The sequence below is a fragment of the Pogona vitticeps genome, chromosome 1 (assembly GCF_051106095.1).
Source record: "Pogona vitticeps strain Pit_001003342236 chromosome 1, PviZW2.1, whole genome shotgun sequence".
Lineage (NCBI taxonomy): Eukaryota > Metazoa > Chordata > Lepidosauria > Squamata > Agamidae > Pogona > Pogona vitticeps.
The window spans coordinates 348,636,631-348,652,960 of NC_135783.1; the positions used below are offsets into that span (position 1 = coordinate 348,636,631).

The window sequence follows — 16,330 nt, forward strand, 5'->3', positions numbered from 1 at the left end:
TTTCTTGAATGCTGGAGCGCTCACCACCTCCCATGATCATTGGTTCCATTGTTGTACTTCTGTAACAGTTAAGACATTTTTCCTGATATTCAGCCTCGATCTGGCTCCCTATAGCTTGAGCCCATTATTGCATGTCCTGCACTCTGGGATGATCGAGAACAGATCCTGCTCCTCCTCTGTGTGACAGCCTTTCAAATATTTGAAAAGTGCTATCGTATCACCTCTCAGTCTTCTTTTCTCCAGGCTAAACATGCCCAGTTCTTTCAGCCTTTCCTCATAGGACTCGGTTTCTAATCACATGATCATCCTTGTGGCCTGCTAGAGGCCACAATGCTATTTCCTTCTCAAAATGTTTCTTCTATGCAAGTTTATTTTATGTTCTCATAAAGGTTATATAAACATAGTCTTGGGCTTCCTTTCCATTCAGGTGTGAGAACGTGTGATCATCATAAAGGTCTTTAGTAGCATGGCATTACTATCAGCTGCCAACAGATGTCAGTGTGATTCATGTGTACATCCTACCTATTTACAGTACGTACTGTAAATGCTGTTCATGTTATTTCTAGCAAAGCCCTATGCATCAACTTGGAAAATCTTTATTACGTTTTTATAGATTATTTGTTTTCAGTTAATGCTTTGTCTAATGCCTATCATCAGTTGTGAGGATGGATATCATGGATGCACCTTATCTCGCCCATAACTGAACTGCTGCACTTGCCAAATACATTTCTTTTAAGCAACCATCAAAGCTATGTGGATCCTGCACTCTTTTACAGCTATTTGCCACTGGAAAGCCAAAAACATAGGTAAGTAGTATAGAACTGGAACAGCATCTACAGGTGAGTGTTCATGTCTCCACGGACTCTTCTATCAGGCTGGACATCACCAAGCTGGGGGAAAGGAGCTAGAGAAACAGAAGTCCTAGAAATATCCTAGATAGATGCTGAAACTAGAGGATCTCCAGATAAATCAAATATCCAATTAGGGTTTGCTCTAAATGGACTTTATGGAAGCTGCTCACCTGCACTTTGATGGTAGGGAGCAGGGTTGCCTGCTAAGAATGAAAAATCCATGCAAATCCAAAAAGAAAAAAAAATAAAACAGGTTGGTCACCCTACTGTCCAGCAGATGCCCTTGGAAACTCACAAGATAATGCCCACCATCTGGTTCTCATAGGCACACTGTCACAGTAGTAGGCCTAGCCTCCATTGAGCTATCACAACGAATAGCTATCCATCACGATTTTTTCTAAGCATTGCTTTCTCTTTAATCAGCACATCCTAACAGAGGTTCTTGCTAGGCAAAAGAGTTGGTAGTCTTGCAGCAAGAAATACCAAATGAAAACAAAAGCAGTTTCCTCTTGCTTAGAAGAGGATTACTCTGCAGGTGCAGCTTTTAATGCAAACTACATCTGCTGACTCAACCCTGAGTGCTCACTGGAAAAACAGACCCTGAAGCTGAGGCTCCAGTCCTTTGGCCATCTCATGAGAAGAGAAGACTCCCTGGAAAAGACCCTGATGTTGGGAAAGGGTGAAGGCAAGAGGAGAAGGGGACGACAGAGGATGAGATGGTTGGATAGGGTCATCGAAGCGACCAACATTAATTTGGCTCAGCTCCGGGAGGCAGTGGAAGACAGGAGGGCCTGGCGTGATCTGGTCCATGGGGTCACAAAGAGTCGGACACGACTAAACAACAACAACAACATCTGCTGACATGTCCTTCTCCACGACAGACCTTTGCTGTTAAAGGTACAGAAAACCTGTCTTATGGCACATGTTCTCCTTGCACAAAATGCCTCTACATACAACCTGCAAAGAGTCAACGATCCTTCTCATCAGCTTTTTACATCCTAGGTCCCTTTTTCCTTTCTACTACCAGATCTAAACCAGTTAAGTTGACTATGTTACATGTATTAGTTGTTGTTAATCTCTTTATTCTAACAAAGATGGAGGTCTGATGGGTCAACAATTGCACTGATTTGCTTGTGAGAAAACATTTTTAAGTCATCGGCATTGATGTAGTACATAATGATAGCATCGAACTGAATGGCATAACAGCTTCCATTAAATAAATCAGATACTGTAATGGATTTGTGCTAATTGAAAAATGCTCACACGCTGGATGCTTTGTAGCACAAATTAAGACAAAGATCAGCTACATCTTTCCCCCTTTTGTGTGTGTGTGTGTGTGTTTAGTCGTTTAGTTGTGTCCGACTCTTCGTGACCCCATGGACCAGAGCACGCCAGGCCCTCCTGTCTTCTACTGCCTCCCGGAGTTGTGTCAGGTTCATGTTGGTTGCTTCGCAGACACTCTCCAGCCATCTCATCCTCGGTCGTCCCCTTCTCCTCTTGCCGTCACACCTTCCTAACATCAGGGTTTTTTCCAAGGACTCTTTTCTTCTCATGAGATGGCCAAAGTACTGGAGCCTCAGCTTCAGGATCTGTCCTTCCAGTGAGCACTCAGGGTTGATTTCCTTTAGAACTGATAGGTTTGTTCTCCTTGCAGTCCAGGGGGTTCTCAAGAGCCTCCTCCAGCACCACAATTCAAAGGCATCAATTCTTCGGCGGTCTGCTTTCTTTATGGTCCAGCTCTCACTTCCATACATCACGACAGGAAAAACCATAGCTTTGACTATTCGGACTTTTGTTGGCAAGGTGATGTCTCTGCTTTTCAAGATGCTGTCCAGATTTGTCATCGCTTTCCTCCCAAGAAGAAGGCGTCTTTTAATTTCAGGGCTGCTGTCTCCATCTGCAGTGATCATGGAGCCCAGGAAGATAAAATTTGACACTGCCTCCATATCTTCCCCTTCTATTTCCCAGGAGGTGATGGGACCAGTGGCCATGATCTTAGTTTTTTTGATGTTGAGTTTCAGACCGTTTTTTGCACTCTCCTCTTTCACTCTCATTACAAGGTTCTTTAATTCCTCCTCACTTTCTGACATCAGAGTGGTATCATCTGCATATCGGAGGTTGTTGATATTTCTTCCGGCAATCTTAATTCTGGCTTGGGTTTCTTCCAGTCCAGCCTTCCGCATGATGTATTCTGCATATAAGTTAAATAAGCTGGGGGACAGTATACAGCCTTGCCGTACTCCTTTCCCAATTTTGAACCAAGCATAAATATTAAAATGGATGGTTAAAAAAACCCTTAGATTTATAACTAGGTGACCAAATGAAAATAACATGGTTCTGTATTATTAATAGTTGTTTGATGTGTGTTCCATGCTTTCAAATCATAGCCAAATTGTGGTGATCGGAACCAAGTTTTCATGGTATGTAAAATAGTTAAGGTTTGACCAGTGTCTCTCTGTATGAGCTTCCATGGCTGAGTCAAGATTTGAAAACAGATCTTCTGGATCTTAGTCAAATGCTCTGTTTTCTATGGCACGCTGGTTCTCAATCATTGCTTAGAAGAGGTTAAGTTACTTGGTGCAACTTGTCATCTGCTGAGATATCCTCTCCCACACAAATATTAAAGGTACTAGAAGAGACTTGACCTCCATTCCATCTGATCACCCCACCTAGGGATCATATCTGTCATCAAGAAAGCAATACAGAGTTCTGTTTTTCTTAAAATTCAGCCAACACTTCCCATGTTTTAAGTGTCCATTCTCACTGAGGGAAGAAAATGTTCTGAATAATCCCATCCATATAATTGAGTTAAGGTGTCTGTCGCATCATGCGGCTACTCTGCGAGCAGAAATGTGATGTTCAGGTGATCGCTGGTGTCGAACTCTGGAACCTCGATTACAAAATTGTAGGGAAAAGTACTTTGAAAATGAAACTGTCTTTAAAGGTACAGTGTGATCTTGTTGTTTTCATATCTGCTGCTTTTGAAAACAAAGCACTTTGTTTCAGCCAAGCCCTCTTTTTTCACCTTTCTTCCCTAAACCGAAATTTGGTAGATGAGCTGATGTATCACCAATAGTCTCTGGTACAGCTACCACTCTCTGCCCTTCATTGTGTCAAGATTTGTTCCTTTAAGTGAACAAGGGGTTAAATTTAATATTGTAGTGAGAATGCAAAGTCATGCCTGTAAACGTCAAGCCAATGGATGACTGATGGCAGGTAGCTGGAACAAGCTTCGGTAATGCTCGTTAACCACATTTAGCTGCTACATCTGCAGTTATAGGCTGCTCTCACTATTTAAGCAAAGGAGCGAGAACAGCACTTGGCAAATCAGTTGTGAGTCTGGTGGTCATTACTTCTGTGAATGCTATGTTGCTCTGAGAGATCTATGCACAAGCCTATGCTCTGCTTATTAAGTTGAGGATTTGAAACTACCAGAGAAGAGACTCTGTGTAGCTTGTTATCTTGGACTCTAAGGTTTGTTTTTCCCTAACAGAGTGCTTTTGGAAGTTTCATTATCCAAATTTGAGTCTAAGCTTCTAGAGAGGCAAAATCCACATCCGCCTTTGGTATTGGACCCAAGCCAACACATTGAACTACCCTGATTCCCCGAAAATAAGACCTAACCTGAAAATAAGCCCCAGTAGGATTTTTCAGGATGCTCGTAATATAAGCCCTACCCCAAAAATAAGCCCCAATGAAGTGAAAGCCTGTCCCGCACCCTTGTGCAGAAGCCAGAGGAAGATGACACGACTGTATGTGAAAAAATGTAGATTGCTGGACATGCAAAAAAAGAAAACAGAAAAAAAGAAAAGAAAAAAGAGAAAAGAAAAGAAGAAGAAAGAAAACACCCCCTGAAAATAAGCCCTAATGTGTTTTTTGGAGCAAAAATTAATATAAGACCTTATCTTATTTTGGGGGGAAAACAGTATATTCCATTGTTGTATTATAATGACCTTAACCTCAACGCTGGTCGTTACCCAGGATGCCATCAGGCTGCCAGCATTTTCCTTGTTGAAATATTACTATATAAAAATATTAACGCTGGTTAGTTAAGAAAGTTGAAAGCGGTGGTGGTGGGGGGAACACCCTGTTGCATAGCTCACTGTCTTAGGTCTCTAGTTGTGTTGCCAGAGGCTGGAAGTTTGATTCCCCACTGTGCCTCCTTGACAGGGGCTGGACTAGATGATCCATAGGGTCCCTTCCGGCTCTGCAGGTCTAAGATTCTAAATGTGTTATTGGAGGAGAACTTTCATGAACCGCCAGGAAAATGAGTTCGCAAGCGCTAGTTCAAACCCAACTTGAACTAGAAGCTAAAATGACTACACTGTGGCAATCCTATTTTGGGTTCCTCATGAGAAGATAAGGCTCCCTGGAAAAGACAATAAGGCTGGGAAAAGTTGAAGGCATAAGGAAAAGACGAACTGTTGGATTATTGGCGAATCAGCAATCTCAGACGCAAATCTAAGACATGGAATTGTGGGAGGAGGGAACCCCCTTTTAGAGATCAAACTTGTTTGTTTGATCTCTAAACTATTTAGATGGATTTAATCTTCCCTTGGCTAGAAGAAGCCCCTGCTTCATCTTCTCCTTTGCTCCCCATGTTTTCCTTTGTTTTGTTAGTTACACATTTTCCAAGATATCTCCAGGGAAGGGTGGAGATTAAGCCTTTTTGTAAAGACACGGAGATTTCCCAGCCACATGATGCTGGAAATCCATCTCTTGCTACTTTTAATCTTATTTTTTCTTCTTCCCATAACTTCTGAACTTCAATGGAGCCTGCTAATAGGGAATAAAATACATGTTTCCCTTTTTTCTATTTAAAGATAGCCTCCTGTTATTTCTATGAAGTGCTTGGGAGAGGGGGTGGAACTACAGAGGGAGACTTCTAGCTAATTCTGATCTTAATCAGCTGGGCTTCTGTGGCATATTTTTAGGGAATTTAAGCAGATTCCCACAATTCTGATCTTAAAGATGCTTTTTTTGGAGAGCTAATTAATTCACAAGGCCATCGTGATCTGGAAATGATTTGCTGGAATATAGCAAGAACAGGAAGCTGGGACTGCTGCCCTTTTCAAAAATGCACAGAGCGACTATGTCCACACGCTCGTTCTTTTGATGTCTAGATTTCCACTTGCTGTATTGGCAGTAGGCGTCATCTCTTTCAAAGAAGAAATCGCAACTGGAAGAATCAAGCTGGTGCCGTCAGCTTTCCAAGACGAAGTAGCATCTTAATTGACCCGTCCGTACAGGGAAGAAGATATAGGCATAACCAGGCCTCCTTTGAGGATCCTACTTCCTGCAATCAAGGTATCCAGTAGCATCATTTACAGTAAAAACTTGTTGTAAGATTGTTCCATAGAGGGCTGCAGAATTGATTACAGCTTGGCTCTATTACAAAAATGAGTACAAAGCAGGGGAAGGGAGTCTGAAAAGAAGAATTAGGAGTGCTGTTGAAGGATAAATGGAAGCTACCGAACTATAGAAATTGCTCAGGTTTTCATACCCGTAGGTTGTAAGGTTGTCAACTCAGAAAAAAAAATCAATTTTCTGAAGTTTCAAGGCTAAAGTCTGAGACCTAGAGAAAAGACCTTGAAACCTGAATCTCTGATCCAAACCTAGGGACCTATCAGCCCACGTCACCAGAATTCACCTGAAATTACTTCAGACAAGAGCGGTGTGCAAAGGGCCTCTTGAATTTGTATTTGTGGCCTGAACACACAAATAACATAGGGAGTCTTATTTTCTCATAATGAACCCTTCTGCTGTGCAGTTAAAGGAATTTTTCCAGAAATTCAAAACTCTGCAACATACATTATACAAAAAGATTCACTTCTGGTGGAAAGGAGGAATGTGGGTTTAATTTGGACTACAGCTCCCACAATTCTACAGACAGCAACACAGCTGGGAGAAATATGGAAATTAGAGTCGAACAAGCAGAAAAACTTCACATCTCTTGTGGGTTGCTAAGAAAATACACACATAGACACTTATGAATATTTTGTTTAGAAATTTTTATTTGTTAGTCACTCTTACACAAGTGAATACATATTGTAGTGATTAACTACATCCCCTAAGAAATTCAGAAAAACACTGACTGAAGGGTGGCTTCGTTCCCACAATATGTATGTGCAGATATGCATATTCTAATTATCACTGTGGAAGAATTAAATTGTCTATGATTTTCCCTTATTTCCCTTCTTTGTCTCCCCCTTTTCTATTTATTATTTCTATTTTTCAAAAATCAGGCAACAAAATCACACAGACAGTAGGTCTGTTTTCCATAGTCAGAAAATATTAAAATGATTAAAAGAAAAAATTCAAAAAAACTATTTTCACATGTATTACTGTAACACACCACCAGATAGAGCTAGAGGCCATGCAATGAATACAGTACTTGTTTGTAAAGCATATATAGAGCAGCCCCTGGCATCCTCTAGTGGCCAGTTTTGGTAATGTATGTGAAAATATATATTTTTCTTTCCCCTTTTATTATACCACACACACACACACACACACACACACACACACACACACACACACACACACACGGGGGCGGGAGAGAGAGTTCACTTAAATCTACAATTTCTAGTATCCATAGGCGGCCATGGAACCAATCCCCAAATCCCCTGAGAATTTGAGGGTCCTCCTGTATTTTCTCTTTTTAAAGAGAAAACTGGACAACAAGCTGTCTGATCTGTTTTGATTTGGATTCTTGCATTGAGCAGGGGTTGGGACTCAATAAAGTGATTTTTGTTGCTGTTTAGTCGTTAAGTCGTGTCCGACTCTTCATGACCTCATGGACCAGAGCACGTCAGGCCCTCCTGTCTTCCACTGCCTCCCAGAGTTTGGTCAAAGTCATGTTGGTTGCTTCGATGACACTGTCCAACCATCTCGTCCTCTGTCCTCCCCTTCTCCTCCTGCCTTCACCCTTTCCCAACATCAGGGTCTTTTGCAGGGAGTCTTCTCATCAGATGGCCAAAGTATGACTCTCAAAAGTCTCCTTCGGCACCACAGTTCAAATACAGCCCTTCTACCTCAATAAGTCTATGATTCCATAAGTTTTTTTTTTAAATCATGCCATATTTATGGTATTAGAGAGGGGGGTACCTATTGTTTGCTACTATCTGCGATTTTCAGTATCCACGGGGCCCCAGGGTTCCAATCCCCAGAAGATACGGGAGTCCTGCTATATATACGAGAGGCAGCCCCCCACCCCACCCCAAAGTGCCACGGCTGCTCCCTAGGGTTGTCGGGAGGGATCCGGATCAGAAGTACCCAAGCAAGAAAGGGGGTGCGAGGGGGGGCGGCGGCGGCTCCTCCTCCCCCCCCCCGGCCTGGCGCTCCCTCTGGTCCGCCGCCGGGTGACGCAAGGGCCGGGAGGAGCCGCCTCCATCCCGCCGCCCGCACCTGCGTGGACCGAGGAGGCGGCGCTGGTCTGGTGCGGAGGAGTCGCCGGGCGCCCCGCCTGCCCGCCCGTCCCCCGCCGCCGCCGAGCGCACAAAGCCAACCCCGCCGGCTGCCCATCCCGCGCCGCAGCCGCCCCGCAGAGCCAGCCTTTCCCCCGGAGCGGCCCTTGCTTGCTTGCTCGCTTGCTTGCTTGCCCGCATCTTCCGAGCCCAGCCTCCGGGATGTCTTTGCCGCCGCCGCCGCCGCCTCCGGATCGCCCGGGCGCCGCCGGAGCGCAGCACTGGGTGGGCGACGGCGCGGAGGACGAGGGCCCGGCCGGAGCCTTTCGGCGGCGGGGCGAGGGCGAAGGCGCCCAACAGCAGCAGCAGCAGCAGCAGCACCGGCGGCTGGAGGGGAGCCGCCCCGCCCCGGCCAAGGAGCCCCCGCCCGTTTCCATGGCGACTGCATCCACAGGTAATTCTTCTTTTTAAAAAAGGGATGCGCCGTAAAGGGCCTTGGGATCCCGGCGCTGGAGATTGGGAAAGGGGGGGCGTCTCCTATCGGGGGATCCGGACCGAGGAAAGACCCTGGGGGAAAAAAATCGGGGGGGGGAGGAACCCATTGGAAACGAGTGGTACCCCCCCCCGGAGTCCTTTAAGGCTTGTGAGGATGTCTCTTCACGCGGCTTTCTCCTGCCAGGGTTGGAACCGCGCTTCTAAGTTGTAGCCTCAGCAAGGGTCACCAAGGGTCATCTAGCCGTACCCCTTTGCTGATGCAGGAAAGCCACCGCTGGAGTTATCCCAAAAGAGATGCGCATTAGGCAGAGAGACAGGGATGCCGGGACAGGGGTGCTTTGTAAGCCGCCCCGAGTAGACGTTGTCTAGAGTGGCGGGGTAAAAAATTGAATAAATAAAAAATAAAAAAATAAAAGAACGTGCCGTGTGAGCGTTGTCCCTTTCATCCCCCCTCCATTCTCTTCAGTTTAAATCCCCCGATTAAGCGTTTATCATTTCAGGCATCAGTCAGCAAAGTTGCCCTTCCCCCCCCATCAATTTTTAGTGACCAGATGTGCTTTGTTTAGGGGCGCAGGCAGAGAGCCCTGATCTGATCTGAGATTCCCATGGAGACGTTTGCTCCCATGGGTTTGAGATCATGATTACTTTCCATTCGCTTTCAGCTTAGCTCTGTGTTTCTCTGTATCTGTGTTGTTTGTAGGCATTTGTCAAGGATGCTCAAGGTGTGCATTTCCTGCATGGGGGCGGGGGCTAGACTAGACCTCTCTGAGGTTCCTTCCCGACTCTTATCCTTCTATAATGCCATAATCTTATCCGTCAGATTTCCATAGGTTGGAGGCCAGCAGCAGACCCCTGGGATGTGTAGTTCTTGTGAGGGAGGGGTCTCCCCAGGCATGCCAGCACTGCATGGAAAAACTAAAGTGACTTTGGTCCATGGGGAAGAAAGAGAAATCTCTGCATTTTTCCACCCCATCCGTCTCCTGTGTCTGAAGACATGGTCTGCTCTAGTTTTAATTCCCACCTGCCGAAGGAATGGATTTCTGCGTCCCCGTTCGGTTATGCAATCTTGCAGTGGGAAACTTGAGTAAAACAAGTTGAGGAGTGGGAGTGACTGGGCGGAAAAGGGTGGAAAAAGATGGAAGTGGTGCTGGGTATTCTAACTACGGATGGATCCTTGGTTGTGCAGCAGAAGAAACCCACCACGCTGTGAGACAGGCATCCCTTAACAGAGGCTGCCCAAAGCAGGCAGTGCCTGTGGATACTGTATTTGCATCCATCCATCTCTCTCCCTCTCCCCCTCTGTGTGTGTGTGTGTGTGTGTGTGTGTGTGTGTGTGTGTGTGTGTGTGTTGTGTGTGTGTGTGTGTGTAAGAGAGAGAGAGAGACAGATGGGGGATGCTGATGCTTCAGTTCAGGCAAGAAAATGGATTTTTGAAGGTATTCCCCCCCGCCCCCCAATGATGATTATGAGTAGTGAAATGGAACCTAAATACTCATGCACTGATGTGTGGAAAGGTACAGCTGTTGTGTAGTGTTACACAGACAACACAATCCCCCCAATCCACCTGCTTTCTGCTGTGGGTCGTAAAATAATGAAAGCAATATTGTTTTTAGATCAGGTTAGTAGTAAAACTATGCCTTTCTCCTCATTACATGGGAAGGGGGAAAAAAGCCAGATGGCAAGCAATGGGCAGTGCATGTGTGAGTGTGAAAAAAGGAGAAAGGGGGGTGGTGTTAAATGGATTTTCTCCAGGAAGGATGATGGTAACAGGATGGGGGTGGGGTGCTCCCAATATTTGCTGAGTATTCCCTTGCGGTGGGAACCTGTCAAGATCAAAGCCTAGACATTGGAAGGAACAAAGAGGGTCATTTCTTTAACACTAGCCTCCATTTCCCCCACCCATTTGAATTCTGTTGGTGATTTTTTTTTTTTTAAAAAGTGATTGTATTCATCCATCTTATTAAAGCTTCCTAAACAGACTGTCGGGGATCTGTTGTCAAATGAAATCAGGGTCATACTCGGTTTTGGGAATCCTTTGTAAAGCAAACATTTTAGAAAGTCCTTGAGTTTGATGTAGTTGAGGTCTGAAAGCTGTTTGTGTGTGTGTACATGTGTACGATTTCCGATTCTTCGTTCTGGAAGCAGTTCAAATGCTCTGACAAAGCAATAATGCCTGGATGGTTTGCTTCATTTGTTCCTTCTGTGAAAAATGGTAATTATATATGTTTGTAGGAAGGGTCGCGATGCAGATTTACAGTATGTAATCCGATGACATTAAAAGCATGTAGTGTCACTCTCTCTCTTTAACTCTTTGAAAAAAAAGTGTAATTGGAAGCTAGGAGTACATATTTATTTGGTTTTAAAACTGGAGTGTCAGCCAGCTTGTTCCACACCCGACTGGAATAGCCACCGTTTCAAGCATGTTATTCTGTTGCCGTCAATCTCTATAGCAAGTATTTCTGTTGGTTTTTATTTTATCTTTTTATCTGTGACACAGCTTTTCAAAACAGTTCCCACACAGGTTGCCTCATTTTGTGTTAGATGTTTCCAAATCAAGCTGTTTCTGCCATTCCGCTGTGTCTTTATGTGTTTTGGACTATACCCCATCAGCCCCGATTCCCATGGCCAGGGATGATGGAAGCTGTAGTCAAGACATTTGGAGAGCGGCAGCTTGCGTGCCCACATTCTCACGTGAATTACTGTACTGAGACCCAAAGCACAAGTGATATTTTAAATACAAGTGGAGGCATGTTTAATTAGGAATCAAGACCCACTGAATTTGGTGGTACTATGTTTTTTGTAAGTGTGATTAGGATTACACTCACAGCATATTCTGTTGCTGCAAAACACTGACAGAGTTGATTATCAACATAACAGCCCCCGTATCGTTTTTGTACTTACATTGCAATTCCTTTTATGAAATAGTTGTTTATTGACATGGCTTTGTATCCCTTAAGTCAGAGGTTGTGAACCCCCGGTCAGGAGCCCGCTGCCGGTCCGTGGCCTGAGCTGGACCGGGCTGTGGAGACAGACCTCCCGCCCCCCGCACACACTCCCCTCCCCACAGCTGCTTTGTATATGTGCTCACGTGCCAGTGCTGTTGTGAGTGCTCCCTCACCCCTTCATGCATACGCCCAAGCGAAGGGGCGGGTGGACGCATGGGCGCGCAGGCGGGCATGCAGGCGTTCCTGTGCATGCACAAAGGGGTGGGGAGTGCTCATGCCGGCGCTGGTGGGTGCGTGCGTGCATGCTCCCCTGCCGCTTTGCGTATGCGCACGCACATGCATGCATGGGGTGTGTGTGCCCCGCCTTCCTCAGAGGCTCAGCTGGTCCGCGGTCCCAAAAGAGGTTGGGGACCGCTGCCTTAAGTGATTGTAATCCACTTTGTGTGAAGAGCTTATGTTAAAAGCTGTGATATACAAGATAACTTAAACTGAAAAAGGAAACGCACAAGTATTTCACCAAACGAAGGAGACAGTCATTAATGTGCAAAACGTAACAGAATGCTTTCATTTTGACTGTTTCACTGCCGTGATAATTAGTCTTACATCAAAAAGCCAGGATTCAGGCAGCCTCACTGTGGACATGCTGATTCTTCCTTGATGTAGCATGGAAGGGTACCTACATGAGACTGCAGTGTCATTATGGTGTGTGTCGCTCGGCCCTTCCTCCCGGTAATTGGTTCCTGCTTGCTGAGGCAAGAAGGAAGTGTGCTCAGAGCTGAGAGGTTCATACTGAGATCAATGCTTGGCGTGAAACTTGATGGCGGGGGTGTCGTCTGCAAAAATACAAAGCCTTAGAGCTTGGCTTTAGGTCACCTACTTTGTGTACATAAAGTTTTGGGTTCCGTTCCTGGGATCTCCAATTCAAGTCCACTCCCAGTATTGGATAAAAAGGGGGGGGGAGTGAGAGAGAAAGGAAAACGGACAAACGAGCGAGTAAGCAAGCAAGCAAGCAAACAAATAAATTAAAAGAAGACATCAGAAAATGACGAAGTCAAGATCTTATGGGATTTACGGATCCAAATGGATAGATACCTTGAACATAACGCATACGATATACAGTAGTAGTAATAGAACAAAGATATGTCTGAATTGTTGACGTTGCCTTTCCGGGAAATGCCAGAGTTGAAGATAAAGAATTGGAAAAACTAACAAGTTACAGAGACGTGGCAACTGAAATATCTCACTTGTGGATGAAACATACCTCAGTGGTCCTCATCATCATTGAAGCTTTGAGAGCAATATCAAGGCATTTCACTCAGCATTATAAGCAGTTTCAGATTTCTGAAATATCATCATCACAGCTGCAAAAAAAACCCAGCAATATTAGGAACAGCATATATATGACATCAATACTTAGCAGATACTTAGGGGTTTGGTTAAAACTTGTATCTGTTATATAATACCAGTCAAGGTTTTTATAATGTTGATTGAATCTGCTTGGTATTTTTTAATAATAATAATAATAATAATAATAATAATAATAATAATAATAATAATAATAATAATAATAATAATAATAATAATAATAATAATAATAATAATAATAATAATAATAATAATATCCAGGGGATGGCAAGGTTAGTGGACTGAAGCCCCTTGCCAGTGGCTACCAGTCAGAGTACACAGTGTTGAGCAAGATGGGTAAACAGCCTGACTAGACAGAGGATAGCTAAGGATGCGATTCTCTTGCTCTTTTGTGTTTGTTTGCTATAAACCCCATAATTCCCCATTCTAACAATTGACAGACCTCTTGCAGACCCGTTAATGCGACTCACCTAGAAAGCTTTGAAGCTTAACTTGGCCTAGCTCGGCCTAGCTTCCTGTTCAGAAAGGAAGCTCCCAGCTAACACTGGGACAGGAAGTTTGTGCTGTTCTAAGCCTCATAGCCTTCCCATTGTGGCTCCCCCCCCCCCGGTGTTCCACAATGAGAACTCCCAGCATGGAGAGTTATGGAATCTGTAGTGAAATCTATCAAAAAATTCCATCCTTAACAGTTACCTGTATTTCTGCAGCAGATATAATGCATGTACCCTATTTTGAAATAATTTATCAGTGCTCTGTCCAGAGCTGTAACCAGCAATTTTGATGCCTGAGGCTTCACGGCTCTGTTGGTTAACATGAGATTGCTGTAAGAAGCGAAAGGATCAAAAAGTGGGGAGGAAGTCTTCGGTTTGAATGTGTGGGGAGGAAGTCTTCGGTTTGAATGTCTGGCGACCATATTGGTTGAGTTCACCTGTGTGGCACGGCTGAAGGCAGTCTGTGTGCTTGAGGTAGGCAGGTTTGCACCATTCCAGCAGCAGATGTTTGTACCCTCTGGATTTTGGCAAAATCCCAGTTGCCCCACTCTAGTTACAGCTCAGTTTTCTGTTGCTTTGGGCTCATCCACATATCCTGTTTTCTTCTGTTAAAAGAGCTGCTTTCTTCTGTTAAAGAGCTGCTTCCATACCGCATTGGTTTGGATTAGTTTTAACAGATCTACATAATATCGTTGGAGACTCAAATTGATCCCTTCCACTTCCTTCCTACTTCAGGATTATTTTCCTTCATGCGGGAACTGTTTTAGTTAATTCGTTTGCTTTGTGGTTTTTTTTTCAGCCTTGGTTGTTCAAGATACATTCGCCTCATCGCTTTCTTGGTCCTGAAAACCCTCGTTCCCAAATGTGAGGTGTGTACAGTTCAAACTCCGCTGACACCAGGTGTGGGAGGGAAAAGAGGAAGGGGTGGAGAGAGGGCAGAGAATGGGGATATCAGGAGAGGAAAGGAGGAGGAGAAGTGGGAGAAGAAAGAGTCTCCCTGCTCAATGCATGGATCCAAATCAAAGCAGATCTGACAGATGGCTGCCCAGAACACGGCACTCTAGAGATGAGACCTAACCAGTGCTGACTGGAGAGACACTTGTCTTATGGTGTGGAAGACTCTGGATTCAGTTAGGCATCCTTCAGTCTCAAAAGAGTATGGTAACATGCTCTGTATGGAGGACTTGGAACAGCATCTAGTGTGGCTGAGGAGGCCAATTCGAGAGTGACAATCTCTTCCACACTGAAGACAAATACAATCTGTCCCCTGTCCAGTTCCCTGATTTTGCTGGGTTCGGCTCTTTGCCTAGGCCTACTGGACAAGGGTCTCTTCAAATTGGGAGAGGCCATGATGCAACGCCTGCCTCCAGTCTGAACGCTCAGATGTCAAGGTTTCCCATCTGTTGAGGTCTGTTCCTAAGGCCTTCAGATCCTGCTTGCAGATATCCTTGTATCGTAGCTGTGGTCTCCCTCTGGGGCGCTTTCCCTGCACTCCTTCTCCATACAGGAGATCCTTTGGAATCCGAGCATCAGCCATTCTCACGATATGCCCAAGCCAACGTAGACGTCGCTATTTCAGTAATGTATACATGCTGAAAATTCCAGCTTGTTATAGGACTACTCTGTTTGGAACTTTGTCCTGCCAGGTGATACCAAAAATCCGTTGGAGGCAACGCATATGGAAGGTGTTTAGCTTCCTATCCTGCCGTGCACAAAGGGTCCAGGACTCACTGCAGTACAGGAGTGTGCTCAGGATACAAGCTCTATAGACGTGGATCTTGGTATGTGTCGTCAGCTTCTTATTGAGCCATACTCTCTTTGTGAGTCTAGAGAACATGGTAGCTGCTTTGCCAATGCGTTTATCCAGCTCGACCTCTAGAGATAGGGTGTCAGAGATAGTTGAGCCAAGGTACACAAAGTCATGAACAACCTCAAATTCTTGTGTAGAGATGGTAATAGAGGGAGGTGAGTCCACGCCCTGGCCCATGACTTGTGTTTTCTTCAGGCTGATTGTTAGTCCAAAGTCTTGGCAGACTTTGCTAAAATGATTCATGAGTTGTTGGAGGTCTTCAGCAGAGTGGGCAGCTGCATCATCTGCAAAGAGGAAGTCCCGCATGCATTTCAGTTGGACTTTGGTCTTTGCTCTCAGTCTAGAGAGATTAAAGAATTTTCCATCTGATCTAGTCCGGAGATAGACACCTTCTGTTGCAGTTCCAAAGGCATGCTTCAGCATGACAGCAAAAAAGATCCCAAAAAGGGTTGGTGCGAGGACACAACCCTGTTTCACTCCGCTTCGAATGTCAAAGTAATCTGATGTTGAGCTGTCAAAAACTAAAGTGCCTTTCATTCCCTCATGGAAGGATCTGATGATGTTAAGGAGACGAGGTGGAACATCCAAACTTGGGAAGTATTTTAAAAAGGCCGTCCCTGCTAACCAAGTCAAATGCTTTTGTGAGGTCTATGAAGGCCACTAAAAGTGGAATCGGGCCAACATATTATAAAACACAGTGAATTATTATAACACAATACAATAAAACAATGACTACACCAAAAATAAATAAAACAAAAGTGGAGTAGAGAATGCAAGATTTCTGCATAGACAAAAAAAAGTTAGTGGAAAGGCACAGAAGCAGAAATGCAATTTTTTAAATGCTCAGATAAATAAACATATGCAAGTTGCATTGAAAAACCCTAATAAGGGAATCAAGAAAGCCTCTCTCAAGAGCATATTTCACAGCCCAACCCACCTGCAGGCCTCTTTGCTGGCTACTTTATAC

General features: G+C 44.7%; 1 protein-coding gene across 2 annotated transcripts in view; it reads left to right on the top strand.

Moving 5' to 3' along the window:
* Positions 1-8,445: 8,445 nt before the first annotated feature.
* The window catches only part of RTN1 (reticulon 1), a 156,909-nt gene continuing 149,024 nt past the window's right edge, over positions 8,446-16,330 (top strand). For both annotated transcript variants that reach the window (XR_013540863.1, XM_072986818.2), the window contains exon 1: positions 8,446-8,711. Coding sequence is in view for 1 of the 2 variants with exons in the window: in XM_072986818.2 (XP_072842919.2) it covers positions 8,480-8,711 (232 nt within the window). In the remaining variant the exon portion in view is untranslated. The remainder of the gene's footprint in view (positions 8,712-16,330) is intronic.